This window comes from Epargyreus clarus, unplaced genomic scaffold, assembly GCF_041222505.1.
Source record: "Epargyreus clarus isolate Ecla_fem2 unplaced genomic scaffold, WU_Ecla_fem_2.2 ptg000032l, whole genome shotgun sequence".
Classification (NCBI taxonomy): Eukaryota; Metazoa; Arthropoda; class Insecta; order Lepidoptera; family Hesperiidae; genus Epargyreus; species Epargyreus clarus.
Window position 1 is genome coordinate 467,312 of NW_027332237.1, and position 18,105 is coordinate 485,416.

The 18,105-nt window shown below is 34.1% G+C and overlaps 2 protein-coding genes across 2 annotated transcripts in view; one reads left to right on the forward strand and one right to left on the reverse strand.

The window, feature by feature from the left end:
• Window positions 1–755, forward strand: part of LOC140755107 (electron transfer flavoprotein beta subunit lysine methyltransferase) — a 60,752-nt gene extending 59,997 nt beyond the window's left edge. The window contains exons 4-5 of the mRNA XM_073090307.1: window positions 16–203; window positions 589–755. Coding sequence (XP_072946408.1) covers window positions 16–203; window positions 589–738 — 338 coding nt within the window. The 3' untranslated portion in view covers window positions 739–755. The remainder of the gene's footprint in view (window positions 1–15; window positions 204–588) is intronic.
• A 795-nt stretch (window positions 756–1,550) lies between these two features.
• Tmhs (Tetraspan membrane protein in hair cell stereocilia) overlaps window positions 1,551–18,105 on the reverse strand; it is a 32,850-nt gene continuing 16,295 nt past the window's right edge. The window contains exons 2-4 of the mRNA XM_073090253.1: window positions 8,470–8,568; window positions 6,221–6,367; window positions 1,551–2,297 (exon numbers count right to left, since the gene is read on the reverse strand). Coding sequence (XP_072946354.1) covers window positions 2,104–2,297; window positions 6,221–6,367; window positions 8,470–8,568 — 440 coding nt within the window. The 3' untranslated portion in view covers window positions 1,551–2,103. The remainder of the gene's footprint in view (window positions 2,298–6,220; window positions 6,368–8,469; window positions 8,569–18,105) is intronic.

Below are 18,105 nucleotides of genomic sequence, written 5' to 3' on the forward strand. Positions count from 1 at the left end.
TGTATTGACTTTCAGGTGCTATTCTAGTGACCAAAATGAATAGTAAAATGAACGAGTGTAATATAGAAACCGATATAAGAAATTTCATTGGATCTGAATGTGAAAATTTCGACACAATTTTAATTGGAGATATGTTTTACGATGCAGAATTTGCCGAAATTTTATTTAATTGGCTACATAAATTGGTTAAAAAGGATAAATTGGTATGTATTACACTTGACATTATTATGTTATACTGTTTATAATAAATTTTGTTCGGTTCATATACTTTAAGAAAATATATAAAACTACTTAATGTTGAGATATGTCAGTGGATATATCTTTACTCTGTAGAGAATATTTACTTTATATATTCCATTTAGAGAAAAAAAATGGTGAATCTTTAAAAAAAACCTTTAAAATATTGTTTTAAACAGAAGATATAGTCCGTACTCCGTGCCAAACTGCTATTCCGCTCTGAAGTTGTTGCGAGGGGATGTTATCATACAATTGCTATTGCGACGCGATTCATTTCTATGATCAGAGCGGACTAGCAGTTTTACGCGGACTTTACTCTAGTGGCATATGATTGTTAAAATATAATTTCAGATTTTAATAGGAGACCCCGGTAGACACGGATTGACAGAGGAGAGAAGGCAACAGATGACTCTCTTAGCAAAGTATGATCTTCCCTTAGAAAGTTGTATGGAGAACAATGGCTTTACTGATACTGCGCTTTGGAGGTTAAATAAATCATAATAGAACTGATCATTTAATTTAGTCTTAATTTCTATAAAATTTTCTATAATCCAATAACACTCTTAACGTTTTCTACACTAATAGTCCCACTCTTGATTTCTTTGTGTCGTGAATGGCATGTAAGCCCAGAACAGAAATCTAAAATGATCATTTGGGTATTTGCATGGCCGGGGATCGAACCCGGAACAAACTGAAAACTGGTATACCGCCACGCAGATTGTCAATAATCTTAGTAATGCGTCCGAGAATATTATAGTTTTGAGACGAACTGAAAATTTATATTTTTAATATTTATTGCATGTTGTAAATCATATTTTTTTCATATTAATATACATAGATACATGAGAACAAAATGTTACTCTCATGTATTATGTGCATGAATTATAATGTTAATTTGTGTACAATTGTTGTGTTGTGATCTAAAGTAATGAAAGGCAAGGATATAAGGAATATTTCATCTTTAGAGAAAACAACCTGCCAAAGCTTTGCTCATCTTCAGATGGTGAGGTCTTTGTAAGACCATTTTAGTTCTTAGTGGCAAAGCATTTGTGATCGCCTGCATCTAGAAGCTGCTCTATATAGAGTTGGTTACAGATGTCTAGTGGTAGTGACAGATGTTTTCAGTACTAGTGGAGTCACCCTACAGTCACATCAAGTCTACATTAGGTGTTTCAAAATAACTTTTTTATAAATAACTTTCTAAATAAGTAACTAATATATAACTATAACTTTTTTATTAGCAATGCAGTCGGAATAGATGATAAAATTAGTTTCACAAAGTTACCTACACTTAAAATTAAATAAAGAGACAATTTTACTACAAAAATCTTTATTTAACAAAAATATTTCAAGGCACAATAATATCGTTGTACAATCGTTGCAATCTTATAATTAATGGACGAATTTTATAAAATACAACTTTCGCTTATATACTCTCTACCATATTTACACTAGTCTACACAATAATTAGTGGATACTTTACAATTAAAGTTAAATCAGGTAAACTGCTTACATGTTAAATAAGTATATTTTCTAAAAATATCTCTTAGGTGTAAATATCTACGACAAATATTATTAATCCAAAATTGTTCATAGTAGCTATTCATATTATTTCAAAATATATTTTTTCGCAATATTTGATCCCAATTGCAGTAATAAAAGTTCCAAAAATATATCGGATAAAACATCATCTGTCGTTTAGTTGTAAGAATTGATAACGCTATATTGGAAACACTGCCATCTGTTAAGGAATGAGGAATTAATAACGCTGTATTGGAACACTGCCATCTGTTAACGAATAGAAAGAACTAATAACGTTATATTGGAAACAGCGCCATCTGTTACCGAGTGGCAATACGTCGTCAATTATAGTTGATAGTTATGCATGGTGTTCGCATAGATGCCGTGTTTCGAGCGCGCCGTTCTTCCAGAGTAGTGCGAGTATGTGTCCATATCGACGGGCGCATGGGGGTGCATGATGAGGACTGGTTGTAATGCGAGGGACTTGCGGGATCCGGACACAGATGTCGCGTCGTTCACGTAGGCGTTATTTACTTCACCTGGAAAAGAAATATGTAATCTAGTCAATAACTTAGTAAACTATACTGCTATGTTTTAATTAATATTTAAAAGCGAAAAGTAAACGTTTTTTTTAATAGACATGTTTTTAAAATCCACAACTTTAATTTTGTGTATAGAACATATACCGCTAAGCATACTTAATAAAGAATAATATTGCATACATGTATTTCGAATTGAATTATTTTTATAGTATAAATAAAGTAACTTCTTTTTTAAATAAATGATCCAATCTAACTTTCTATTAAGTATAAGAAAGTAAATGTTTAAAAACATATCCGTAATAAGACAAATTCTACGCATTACAGGATTATATCGGTACTTTTCGTAGAATGTTGATAAGGCAGAGTCTCAGGCATGCACAAAGTGTGTCAATCTTCGCATATTTACAACTCGTTTGCTGACAAACTTACACTTGAAAATCAACCTTATGTTACGGAATTAAACTTTATTACGCATATGTCACAAATTGTTGACATTTTAATTGTAAATGTCGACTGTCTTCGTTAGTTATAAGGTCTAGAATCATTCTAAATTGTTTAATATCCGTTTGACATGGATAAGGTAATCTTCTATGTAAATTTAGACCTTAAGACTGTGTACGAAGATATTTATCTAGATCTATTTATATAGGTACACTGAAATTGGTTTAGCGAAGAAATTGTCATGCATTTAAAAATAACAATCGTCCTCATTAAACAGCCTAAGATTTTTTCTATTGGAGAATATTGATTACCTTATTTCGATTTAATTGATTTTAGGAATCGTTTATGGAATGTATTTTTTGTGAATTAATAAGCTAAAGAAACTGTTTTTAATTTATTAAAGCTCAGGTTATGTGAATGTTTCATATTTATCCGTCATAAGTTAATCTCGTTACAAATAGACAACTAAAACTAAGTATGAAGATTAATCGCCACATAACTTTTACATGTTCTCCGTAAGTATCTACATAATACATAATTTTATAGCACTTTATAGCTTTAAGCATAGATGGTAATAAAATATCAATGGTTTTAATTAATTAAATATTTATTATGAGCCTTTCACCTAAGACGCTATTTTCTAAACTCATATTGATATAGTACCATAATATTATTGATGTAGTAAAAAATCTCTTTATTAGCTTATGTACTGATTTAATGTCTGGTTGTTGATTGTTTTTTTAAGTCTTTAACGAAACGATAGAATTTTTATGAGGGCTGGGAGAACTTTCAGCCATAAAATGCATAGTTACAGATTAAATATACTTATGCGTAAAATAAAAAAATGGGGATTTTTCCGATACCTATCGCTAATATATCGCATGGTTAAGAGTTCTTTGTAAATTCTCAATTGTAAATGGATACCAAAGGCACTTAGCCGGCACAGTGGGCTATTGGCTAAATAAATCTCACTTTACGAAGAGACTCGTGCCCAGCAGTGGGACAGTAAAGTTGAAGAACGTGTTCACATGAGATTTAGTTAATACAAATGTATGTCACTTCTTGCGAATTGTGAAGCAATTCTAAATCTTGAAAACGAGTATTTCAAGTTATGCGTCATCGTAAGTAACAGGTTTGCAAAAACATTTACCGCACTCAAAAACGACTGTAACATTCGTATAAATGTGTTTTTTTACGAAATTTTAAAATAAAAAATCATGTTCAAAGATTCCGTTACATACTAACATACATACGTCTGAAGCTAATAAAAGCGTATTAAAATAGGTAAGTGGTGCACTGGATGGTAAGTGGTCATTGCCCATGGACATTACAACATCCTGCATATACTTAAAATGGTAGAGCCTTTTGTAGTTCGACTCCGACATCACCGCCACATCTATTTCTGCCTCATAACAGCAGTGTTAAGTGCTGCTGTATTCTGGTTTAAAGGAAGTGATAACGGGGACTTTCTTTTTCGAGGCGTTCAAAGTTGGTTTTTTGCAATGCATTTGAGACCGACCTCAGGTACGAATGGATTCTCCATTCGTATCAGGGATTGATTAAAGATGTTAATGGACGGCAGTAGCGAATTACCATTTTTTTATGCCTTTATTTTAAAATTTTGATCTTAACTTTGTGAGTCTGTAACATATTTGTTGTGCATTTGTTTGTTTTCACGTTTGCAACTTCTATATTAATGTACCTATGCCTAAAGTCGGCCATAAATGCGTCTCTACTATTAAAGGCTAAGTTAGAAAGCCTCGTATAAGTACGAGTATCACCCTTACCACACCCTTCAAACCAGAACACAGCAGCACTATCACTGTATAAGTTAGAAATAAGCGTGACAATAGTACCTTTACAATCTATCACGAGTTTTATTAAGTAGGTACTATAAATTCATGTTTCTTTTAAAATAAAATTTCTTTCATGCCTACGATAATATTATACAGTAGGTAATTGCGTGAATATACATGTATGTCGTATAAATAATGGATAACTTATTGATATGGTTTGAACTTTCACTTTCCCTGATTTGTGGTGTATGGATGCCTCATAGAGTAGTTTTATATTAGACGTTCATTTCTATATTTAACTTTTATTGTAAAACTTGTGTTAACATTATATTTTAATCGACTATTACAAATAACTTAAAAAATAGTTATAATTGTATTTTAAATAATATTTTTGAACCGGATATTTTACGACATGATATTATGCTTAGGTAGATCACTGTTAGGAAGATAAATCTTATTATATATTTTTTTAAATAATCGTACAGCATAACAAAAAAGAAAAAAACAAACAAAAATAAATAATTGTACAAATAAATGTTGCTAACTTGCTATACCGACAAGATCTTAAATTAAGATATTCCTAGGTAATTTAATTAACATAAAAATTAATTGATAATGAGTTTGTTCACCCATAACGTAGACAATACAAGACGGAAAAGAATTCGTATGTCTCTATAGGACTTTATATCGTAGATTATATAAAAATATTTTGTGCCAAAAAGTCTAAAATATCACCAAAAATAATAAGGACGTTCCACACTACAATTAAAAAAATGCAAAGTATTAATAATCAATCGATCGAATTTTAGCTACCAAAGATCTAATGATAATGTCTTATAAAAAAAATTGACAAATGACGACCATTTTTGATTGGCAAAAGTTATATAAATAGATAATCAATAATTAATAAACACACTGTTATCCTAATATTTACAGAGTTTACCTATTATCTGAGGCAACACTAAACTGAGTTAGAGATGGACCTTCTATCAACATGTAGCTACTCTATAACTTTATACTGACGGAATCAGTGCGGAAAGGCTTTATTTACGACGCTTATGACACGCTGCGTAATTGTTCGTGTTAGGAATTCCATTAACTACTTATAGTATTAGTAGCAACAGTAGGACAGATTATATTCCGTGGTTCCTCTCGAGGTCTCTGGTTTATTTTAATCGCGGATCAACATGCCTACCTTGTAAAAATTTCAAGGGTTCACAAGAAATGAACTGCGGAGGCTTAGTAAAATGGTTTTGTTTTTATCCTTTGGATACGGAACCCTAATAACCCAAATTTGCCTTAAAAAGGCTCATTCTATATAGCTGACCTTAGTGACCTTACGTACGCAGCTATGTAATTGATTTGGCTAACAAATAAATTGTCACGAGGTCATCTTCATTTTCAGGCTAGCTAAAGCGGGTAGCTCCACTTCCCAAATATAACATCTTGATCTTCTGATGACACTCAAATCAGGATAGAGCAATATTGAACAGGCATAAAACAAAATAAGGTTGACTCCTCAATTAAATTTGATTTTATTTTAACACTTAGAACGTCCTTAGTTTGCGGATAGATCGAGTTTTCGATGTTGATGACAATCGTCCAATCTCACAAAATATTATTTGATGAAGTGATGATAATCATATTGATTATGATAATCGTGTCAGTCTCTGATGAAATTACCTTTGTAGAGCGAGGGTGGTGGGTACGCGGTGTCGGGTTGCAGTCGGACGTGGCGCGTGGCGAGGATGAAGGCGAGCGCAGCCAGCACCGCTGCGTCCAGGCAACCTATCACCGCTAGTAGGTACGCCCAGCGGATGTGGCAGCGCCCTGGAAAAGGTAAGGTATAGGTTAAAGGTGGTAGACGTAGACCATTTTGTTGTTTGGGGTCTCAGACACCATTGTTACATCTATTTCTGGCGATTTAATAATGGCGGTGTTCAGCGCTGCTGTGTTCTGGTTTGAAGGGTGTTACAACAGAGTTACAGTTTTGTAGTTCTTTGTGGTTCGACTTCGGCGACATCGACACACCTAATCCTATCTAAAACAGCAGTGTAAAGTGCTGCTGTGTTTTGATTTTAAAGGTGTGGTAAGAGAGACGTACTTTTCCGAGATGTATCAGCATTAGCGATGCGCGATTGTTACTAAAAACAATCGAATTATTCGATTGTTATTGTATTCAATTGTATTCGAATAACTATCGAAATTCTTCGATTGTATTCGAATAACTATCGAACAATCGAAATTGTTCGATTGTTGGTCGATTGTTCGATTGTTCGTCGATTGTTCGATTGTTCGTCGATTGTTCGATTGTTCGATAGTTCGATTGTTCGTCGATTGTTCGATTGTTCGATAGTTCGATTGTTGGTCGATTGTTCGATTGTTCGTCGATTGTTCGATTGTTGCTCGATTGTTTAGTACACGCAAAACTAGTAACAGCGCAGTCAAGCGATACGCGATTGTTACGTAAAAATGCAACTATCGAAGCTATTTGGTTGTTGGTCAATTTTATTTAGTATACACAAAGCTACTAGCAGAGAGGAGCCCCTAATTTCTGTGTTTAAGAAATCTGAGTCAGTCTTATATATTTGGTGGGGGAAGCGCACGTGCGTCGTGCACCCTTCCGCTGCTTCGTTGCATTCCGTTATTTAATGGTGCGTCCACACCTTGCTTCTTGCACTGCTCACTGCGCCTCGTGGCCACACACTCTCACACCCTACTCGCGTTGTTAACATTATTTTTCTTCAAAGATATAGTATTTCACCAATTAATTTTAATGTAACTATGAGTACATAATTTTTTGTGATATCTTTCATCTATAATATACGCTAAAAAGACATATTTTATATTTTCTGATAATCTTTTTCTATAATATGCGCCATGAAGACGTATATTATATTTTTCAGATGACCTCTTTTTGAAAACGTTGTCATGAAACGAACTTAGGGGATGACTACGACATCTGGATTATCGATGATACTCCATAGTATTTGATACAAAATGATTTATGGTATAATTATTTCTCAACAATATATACAATTGACTAAAATGTAATACAATACTTTACATTTTCCAACCAGTGGCAAGTGACGATAGCTTTGCAACACGACGCACCTGCACATTGTCCTGAGCACACGTATGTGGCCGCGCGATATAATTTGTATTCGGTCGTCGATTGTTATTCCAAGGCCGATTTTTATTCGTACGTCGATTGTTATTTCAAGGTCGATTTTTATTCGAACGTCGATTGTTATTCGTACGTCGATTGTTATTCGTACGTCGATTTTTATTCGAACGTCGATTGTTATTCGTACGTCGATTGTTATTCGTACGTCGATTGTTATTCGTACGTCGATTTTTATTCGAACGTCGATTGTTATTCGTACGTCGATTGTTATTCGAACGTCGATTGTTATTCGTACGTCGATTGTTATTCGAACGTCGATTGTTATTCGAACGTCGATTGTTATTCGATTGTTTTTTTGTTACTACGAATAAATCGACAATCGATTGTTGATTCCGTCGATTGTCGATTTATTCGATTGTTTTTTTTAGAACAATCGCCCATCGCTAATCAGCATAGTCCTCATGGGTAGCGGTGCATTTATCGTCGATCTCAGGTAGGAATATAATTTTATCTGGGGATGATTACAGATGTCCATGGGTGGCAGTAGTCACCTACTATCAGGTGATACAGTCCATCTCGTCTGTAACAAAAATCTTCCAAATCCTTAAAACTACAGCAAACAGCTTTTTAATGAAAATGAAATAGCAAACTAGCAAGCTATCCCCGTCAGTATAATAAACTCCAGATCGTACAAGCTTAACGTTGCTTCTATATTTTAGCTATACTACCTCTTTGGAACCACGAAGTATCCTACCATCTTCAACATAAGTTATATGATAAATATATTTAAGTTTATATAATGTACCTATATTGTACTGGTCGGCCGTGGGCCCGCATGTCTCCTGCACGGCCGTCTCGCTCCAGCCCGCAGGGTATACCGCCACTCCCGCCACCATACACACCGCTGGAAATAAATAAAACAACAGTTTAATAAAATTTAGCCTGTTGTACTTATTGTATTGTAATAAGTAAAGAAGTGGCATAAATGTCGGGACGATGTGGCTGTGTCCACTCTGAAGTTCTTGCGAGCAGGTAATCATACAATTTGCTATGGCGACGCGATTCATTTCTATATTCAGAGCGAACTAGAAGTTTTACGCGGACTAGGACGCGAAAGTTAAATCCGTTTCAATAAAAATGAAAATGGTTTAAATTTGGCTGAAAATATAGTCGTTTTGAGAAAGTTTGCGATACTTAAATGCTATCCAGATCTAATAATTTTTTTAATAATCTTCTTTCAAAAATACTTGTAATTCCGTCGATTTATACTTTAGCCGCATAAGTTATTTTTCAAAAATCATTTTAGTGTTACCTACATAACAATTTCATGCTTGTAAAATCATCACATAAAGCTGTGAGTGTCAGTCAGTCCGTAATAGCCAAAAACAGTCAACTACAAACTTACTAGTGATCATTATTTAATTTCTTTGTTGTAAGCATTTTACCCATTACGTAAATTACTAAATTGTCAGTATCATTTATAAAAAGCACAAAAAGTAACAAATTGTAATGTCAGTAATAATTTAACAAGCAATTTAAATAACTTAAACTATTTAAATAAATTATCCGCTCAGTGGTATCCATTCGCCAGCAGTTTTCTATCTCGGCTTGAAAGCCTTCATAATTACAATTTCTCTGAGTATTAAAGGGAAAACTGGTCAGTTGGCGGTTCCATTTCACTGGGTTTTCCTTTCTCTATAACACTGTTTCTCAACCTTTAGGGCTTTGACCCCCTAAAGAGTCAAATTAACATATCATCATTAGATAGTTAATTGTATCAGGCGTTACTTTGCGGAAATCCATGCTATTAAGTTAAGATTAAAACTACTTCGCAACAATCCGCTACAAATATGTATGATGGTATATATTTTAAACCATGCAGTATATCATCATTACCCCTACAGCTTCCACGGTGTATTTATATTAAACGAACTTTTGCCCGCGGCTTCGCTCGCGTATCAAAGTAATATTTTCATCCCCTATTTTATCCCCTTGGGGGTAGAATTGATCAAAATTCTTTCTTAGCGGATACCTACGTCATAACATCTACTTGCATGCCAAATTTCAGCCCGATCCGTCCAGTGGTTTGGGCTGTGCGTTGATAGATCACTACGTCAGTCAGTCACCTTTGAGCTATATATATTTAGACTAAGCCACAATACACTATATTGTAATATCTATTATTTACTTCCCAAATATATTAGGCGTAATAATATTTAATAGAATATTATTTTATGATATTTTAAAAACATTTGGTGTTTTTGTACTCATTAAATTAAATTACTATATTATTTAACGCATTTCTGTATGTTAATAAAAAATACTTTTTAAACATTTAATAATGTTATGCCTACTCATTATACTTATTTCAATGTTTGTCAAGTGTTTCTCGTACGTGTAGACGACACAATTTTTATAACTGTACTGAAGAAGTGAAATATTTTTACTATATTCTTGTCTTATTATTTTTACTCTTTAAGTCACGTTTAAAGCCTCCAGCTACGATTACATCCCTCTCATCAAAAAACAGCGATAAAACCTTTTGAGACGATTCAGGTAAACTTTTAATACCGCGGTAAAAAATGGATTCTACAAATACTCAGAAATGGATGTAACGGTGGTATTGAAAGGAAAACAGTGTTTAATTTCCTTTCCCTGACAGTGGCAAAAAATTACCGGCCGATGTTGCAGTAATAAGGATTTGAAATAACACTCCGGTATTAGTATGCCATATTTTAAAATTGATACAATTATATGGATAGATACAATTGTACGGATACAATTGTTTATATAAAAACCAGGAAACTAATTTTATTTAAATGTAAGACATAAAATTCTCTTCTGTGAAATCTGTGACAATTCTTCTGATCTGAGTGGTAATGCCACCTGTGTGGTGTTGCCACCTTTGGACGCCTGTGATGTAATTCAAATAGCACCTTCTTACCCGAATCCTACCATAGTTAACAATTGCGTGCCATGGAAGTATAATTAAGATTGTTAAGTACAGGTAGTTGAGCAATTACAACGTCTCATGTATGTGTAATTAATTAATAAGAAGCTGACTGAACCCTTCGTGCCTCGACAATGAAGGTACTACCGTCGTAGCTATGCATTTCTGTATTATAACAGCATTTGGTGTCATAGATGTCGTAAGAGATTCAACACGAAAAGTTCCATCTTAGTTCACATGAGTATGACCGATTTCAGGTAAAACTAAAAGTATATTTCAAGTTGATATGGGACGTCTACGTTTAGTGACTATTACCATAATGCTATTACTATAATTTGAAGTATTATCTTGAACGTTTATTGCGTAAATAAAGATGATATGAAAGTATATATTTTCGATAGAATTATTTGTAAGGTCATAAGTAAATAACTAAGTAATATAATTATAAAATTAAATAACCAAGATACCACCACTTCGTGCTTTAGTGAAGAAGCGATGTAAGAGCCTATATACTGCCTACTAATTACAAAAATTACGTAAGAATTCTATACAAAAACTGAATTTGCAAATGAAACAGAAAGAGAAACGCTGGCTAAGCTTGAACAGATTGTTAACTTCCTCGAACCGCACTACGCGGAAGTAACTTTCACGTAATTGACTATTTTCTTTGACGATCTGTCATTTTAAGCGAATTCTTCCGGTAATAAGGTAATAGTTGATTGTTCGTGTTATTTAATAAGAACTATCTGAACAGTTTGTTTTTTCAGGAATCTCACGGAACGTTTGAACAGTTTATTAAACACACGCTGTGTGAAAAGGCGTGTAATAAAACAAGTTATGATTTGAATGTGTAATGGGATATTGTTTGGTCTGAAGTAGATCTTCACATGTTACATTTATTTATTTAATTATTTATTTATTTATTGAACACCAACATAATGTACATTTATAAATTTAAGGTACAACAAAACACATAAGGGGCTAGCTTAATGCCACTATAATTATAGGCGTAGACTACTGAAGTCGGCGGCGAAGTTAATGAAAAAAAAAGAAACATAAAAGAAAAAAAGCAAATTGAATTGAAGAAACACAATAATGTCTATATAGTTACAATGAAGTGTTACAATCGTAATGCAATGTAGTACACCTGATCTTCTTAAGATTAGTAGAGAAGATGTCAAAATTTGAGGTTCTGGAGACAGTATTGTAATGCGTCAGGCGCATGCTGTCCGAGACTTGATTTATGGGAATTTTCTGAAAAAAACATTAGTGTAAGTTGTCATAATGTAAGAAACTTTAAAGGAAAGATTTGTGTTATGACTTTCTATCACTGATTTTTCTCCATAACGAAACATATTCCGAAGTGCTAGTGAACTTTCAAAATAATTTGCAAAGTTTCTTTGGATAAAATACTTTGATTTTTTGATTCACGGCCAGAAGTTATATTTCTTTAATTTCTTTTGACGTATTTGAAGAAAGAGCTCAGAGTGTATTTTTAGCGCGTGCCTTTGTAACACAGTCTATATAGTATTTACTTTTATTTAATGATTACGAAGATTTGTTTAAATACATTATAAACAACTATGCCAAAGAAGTATATTTTTTTGCATAATAGCATTGTATATTTTGTAAACACACAAGCTTTTTTAAACTTCAGGCCCTCTATAAACCATGTTTTTTGGATTTCAACATAATATAAAAATTCCACTATTACTATCTATCTCTTCGATTTCATAGAAGTAAAATGTATTAATACCTTGGGATAATAATATGGCTTTATGTCTTCACAATCTTTTCCCATAAGTACACATGACAATAGCTGTCATAACGGTTAGCTGTTAATTAACTAGTTCATTTGTATCTCAGTATTTTTATCCTCTAGACAAAAGTAACGGCGTTCTTTCAATCACTGTTCCCATGAATATTAATGGTCTTTGACACTATTATCAGAGTCATTAATGATTTCCCGTTAGTTAATAAAGCCTATAGTTACTTCCCACTTTATATCGTGGCGTCTTTTTTATACTTTTGTTGTTAGAACGAGAATGCATCCACCTGGTGGTAAGCTACTGCCACCCCTTTGGTCGTACCACTCGTACCTACTACCTACGTTAATCTATCATAGATAAGATAAGAGTTCTATCTGAGGTTGGTCACATTAGCGTTGCTACCCCTGAGGGCTAGCTACAATTACTACATCCTTCACATCGGAATAAATCAGCTCTTAACACTACTGTTATTAGACAGACATAGATGTGGTAATAAGTCATAAAGACTTCTATCACATTGAAATAAAAGATAAAAAAATATTTTACTACAAATTGTCACCTCTGAACTTTGAGCTTTGGGGACCCATATTTTTAGTCTAAAGTGACGTCATACCTTTTAACATTTTTAGGGGGTCGCATCGTGTTGGTTGAGAAACAACAGCCTATCATATACCGTTCGTGATAATAAAAAACAAGTAAATTCCCATACACAGCTTCCCACACGTGTGAAGCGTGACACGAGCCGTGTGAGATGAGCTCATGGAACATAAGCACGACCGCTAATAGCCCGCGAATGTCTTTGTTAACTGATTTTAATCTATCTCGAGCATTGCACTTGTGTGGAAAGACTTAAAAACACGTATGTCTTTAAAAATGCAATTACAGTGTTTCGAAAGAGGTTCTCAACATTTAATATATATTTTTAATATTTATTTATAGTCATTTATAATTATAAACTGTCATTAACCCAGTACAGGGGCCCTTGCCACCTGTTTGGTAGACTCCATTTGAAAGTAATAATAATCTATTTTTATTTTATTTTTATTAAAATCTTGTAGTTATATTATGTGATTTATCTATAAGGATAATATGTGTGCCGTGACGCCCGTGACCAATAATATTATACACACAAAAAAAATGCACATTAATAAATACGGTAAACGTATAAACATATATTCGCTATTAATTTAAACCATAAAAATACCCTTGATCCAAAAAATAACTGGTTGGAGATTACACAATCAGCAAATTAGCCGTATTATAATACCATTAGGCGTGAGAATTACGCAATCTTCAATATCCGGTTCCACCGCCGTACCCGGAAACGCCATTCTACGTCACTCAAGTGACAGCGTAATAATTCTAATTTAAATGCTTCTGTTTACAGTGATTTGTAGATAAGAGTTGTTACTTTAAGATGGTAGATTTCTCTGTACTTTTTTATATAAAAAGTAGCACACTAGCATGAAATTCACCCGATGGTGAGTGGTCACTATACACTGACATCTGTAATCAATTCCGGATTGGAGTTCTACCGGATCGGTCATAGATTGGTCACGGATGTGATATTTCTATTGCGTAGCAGCAGACGACTATTATAATTAGGGAATTAGGGGTTCAAATAAGTTTGGAAATCACTGTATATTTAAAGTATCTCTCAAATAGCGTTTTAAGAAAGTCACGTGGACCTGCGTGGACCCTTATGATTGGTTTCATTATGTGAGATGGTGGTTAAATATTGGCCTATTACAATTTGTTTTGATTTTTTTCATTTTAATTTTTTTAACATTTCTAGTCGAGAAGTATAATCCGATAGAAGAAAGTATTAAGAAAGAAGTTTTATAAAACAATAACAATGTTTTTACGTAAGAACAATTTGGTATTCACAAAAACAAAAAAGTATAATTAAAATAACGTACTCAACCACATAAAATTAGTATGTATTATGTAGATTTCCATATAGTACCATTGAAATTACTTAGGAGTTAAAACTCGTATTATTTCGATAGTTACATACTATATTAATTTCGCAAGTTGAATGCACTACGTAGGCAACAAGTAATGAATGCAAGTCATTAACTGGTGTGAAGACAATGGGAATCCAAACAACCGTTTTGGAGGCAACATAAAAACGTTCTGTGGGAACGATACATTGTTACTAGGCCTTGCATTGTTTTATAAGGTTCTTGAGGTTGTAAATGTATGCTTTAAGTGAACTTCTTCGAGTGTGAAGACACTACTGCCGGTATTTATGACGTAGTCGTATTTTGAATGGTAGAACCCTTAGCGGCTCGACTCTGGCGGCACCACTGTCACGTTAATTTTTGTGGAATTTGGAATTTGGTTTAATAGGTTTAATTTGGACATTTACTGTATATTATTTATCGATTTTTCTATTCTATGTTACTGTACTTACCCTTTCTTTCTTTGTTTTCTCATGGACATTGTTTTAATTATTATTATCTTGGTTTTGAATATCACGAACAGTTTTTATTATTATTATTATTTTAATGTTTTTATGTTAATTATTCAAATTGTAATTTTATTCAATTATTGTTCATTAGTGTTATTGGAGTAATCTGTACTAATTGACTAAATAAATAAATAATAAATAAATGACTTGTCTAAAACAACAGAGTTAAGTGCTGCTGTGCTCCTTTTTAAGGGTAGGGCAAGGGAGACTTACTTATACGAAGTGTTTCAACTTGGTCATCAGGGGTAGCAACGCACCTGAGGCCAATATCTCAGGGAGAAATTTAATCTTATCTGGGATTGTTTACAGAGTTACGAGTGGCAGTAACCATTTACCATCAGATGGATTGCATGCTTAAGTAGATCACATAGAAATAACATATTTTAAAATGCCAACATATTTTAAAATTATAAAAAACAATACAGCCTCGTATAATGTTGTTAGCACGATTGTAAGTAAGTACATCAAAGTTTACGTGTGAAATTATATTGAATCAGTGATAACTAGCAACGCACGCCAAGCAATCATCGGACTGTGTGTTAGTACGTGACCAAGTCATTGGATCATCACGTAGGATATGTACAGTCAGTTTCAAAAGTAGATAAGCAGATGAAGATTTCAAAAATTCCTATAAACACCGATATGTGCAAAAATAGCTTATGATATTTTTATTAACAATTTTCGCACTTATCGGTGTTCAGCTACTTTTGACCGCGCGAGTGTTTATATACTGTTATAATGCTAACTAACTTGGCTACTTATTAACGCTTGGGTGTATTGGTATTTTTTAAATCTGCTCATTTACTTCTGAAGCTGACTGTAGATATGTCAAGATTAGAATGTGCGAACTAAATTGCAGATGCGCGGATTAGCGCCTTGTTAAACAGTAATCGTAAGATCTACAAAGTTAAGCAACGTCAGGCGGTTGAGTTGGATGGGTGAACGCTAGTGGCCCCATTTATTTATTTATTTAATCATTTATTTCAGACAATATCTAATATTATAGTGTATATCTAATATATTTTGTATAACACTTCTGTAATTGAACGTATCAGACTCGGGCCATGTCAGACAAAATTCAATTTTTTTTCGGACCTGACACTCATATCATAACTTATGTATGTGCGGCTGTATTACGATAAATACGCCAATCGGAGATTCGGGGTTGTCCTCCGTCGCTGAAATAAGGCCTCATGCGCATGCGATGTTCCCGTATGCCATGAGGGAATGGGAAGAAGCTCCAGCTCCATCCCACGAAAAGGGGGTCAAAGGGACGTCACCGGGAAGAACGCGAGAGCGTACTCGTAGTCCCCACACAAGGTTTCGGAGAAGGTCCAGAATAACCACTCCATCGCTCATGCGAGGAGTGGTATCCATGGCGAATTCACCGCGGCTAAAAAAATATGAATACGCTGATAGGCTTATTCGCATTAAACTTATAGGATATACGGGAATACTTTTTGTCTTTGATGTAAATTTAAGGGTAATACTGACAGAGAGCTTTTAAACTAATCAAACGTATCGAATAGACTGACGAGAAAGGGATTTTTGTTTGGTTACGTAAGGTGAATGTAAGTAATAGTCAAAAGGCACTTTATGTGACGAGAGACGACTAAGACTACGATACGACATTTTGCTAATGCGGATTTCCTCAATAAGCTAGACTAACCTCGAAAAATGTTTTATTAATTGCAGATGTTTATAATTGATATGCTTAACAAAATTGTTAATTTACTTTAGATTATTTACATAAACCGATCCGAAGTAAACTCTAAATTTAAGCAAGGAATCAGTTACAAATTACTTATTGGAACGTAAAACATAATATTTATTGCATGATATTATATTTAGTTAGCAAATTAATATGAAATCCACCATATGGTAAGTAGTCATAGTCGCCCATGGACATTTGTAACCAACTTTATATAAAACAGGAGGTTTAACTGAAGCCAATCACATAGGCTGATCTGCATGACTAAGGTGATCGCTTCATGCTTAAGTCTGCCGGTATATTTTACAAATTGTATCTAGCGAAGTAAAATAATTATAACTATTTTTTTCTTTTTTTTTATAATAGGAGCAGGAGTAGCAGACGAGCATGCAGTCCACCTGATGGTAAGTGGCTACTGCCGCCCATGGACATCTGTAATCAACCCTAGATAGGATTAGATATTCCTACCTGAGGTCGGCCATAGGTGCGCCGCTACCCCTAAGGACTAAGCTGGAACGCCTCGGAAAAGTCTGTCTCCCTTACCACACCCTTCAAAACGGAACACATCATCATCATCATCATCAACCCATTATTGTCCCACTGCTGGGCACGGGTCGCCTCTCAGAATGAGAAGGATCAGGCCATAGTCCACCGCGCTGGCCAAGTGCGTATTGGTAGACTTCACATACCTTTAAGATTTTTTATAAATCTTTCAGGTATGCAGGTTTCCTCACGATGTTTTCCTTCACCGTTTAAGCAAGTGATAATTAATTTCTAAACGGAAACGGATTTAAAACGGAACACAGCAGCGCCTAACACTGCTGTTATTAGGCAGAAATAGGTGTGGCGGTGGTGCCGCCGGAGTCGAACCACAAAGGGCTCATACCTTTGCCTATGAAGTCAATAGGTACCTACTTAATAAGTTGATTTTCGCAAATAGATAAAAAACTGTGTAAATAACGCTGTCGTAAGCCAGTCGTATCGTACGTAGAATCGTGAGGTCTAACTCTTTGTATTTTTAAGTGAGTGGTCACTCAGTTTCCCACCACTGTCTACTATTCTATTCTATTTCTATCTTACCATCAGTATTGTGTTAAAGAAAATTATATCTATTGAGACATTGCTCCACTTTACTGTGTAACAAGAGTGTTGTAAGCTAATTTAGGATAATTGTCTGGAATAAGTTTATCTTTTAAAATAAGAAGTGATTATTGGCAATTGTTATTAAGCTCGTATTTAGTACTTATGAATTTTACAAATTTTAATAAATAACAGTAAATATTATTGTAATGTATGTAGTATGTATAGCCTAGTGGTTAAGAAACTCGGCCTCTCGATCGAGGGGTCCGAGGTTCAAACCCCAGGCACGCACCTCTGATTTTTCAAATTTATGTGCGTATTAAAAAATAATTATCACTTGCTAAACGGTGAAGGAAAACATCGTGAGGAAACCTGCATACCTGAGAGATTTATAAAAAAAAATCTCAAAGGTATGTGAAGTCTACCAATACGCACTTGGCCAGCGCGGTGGACTATGG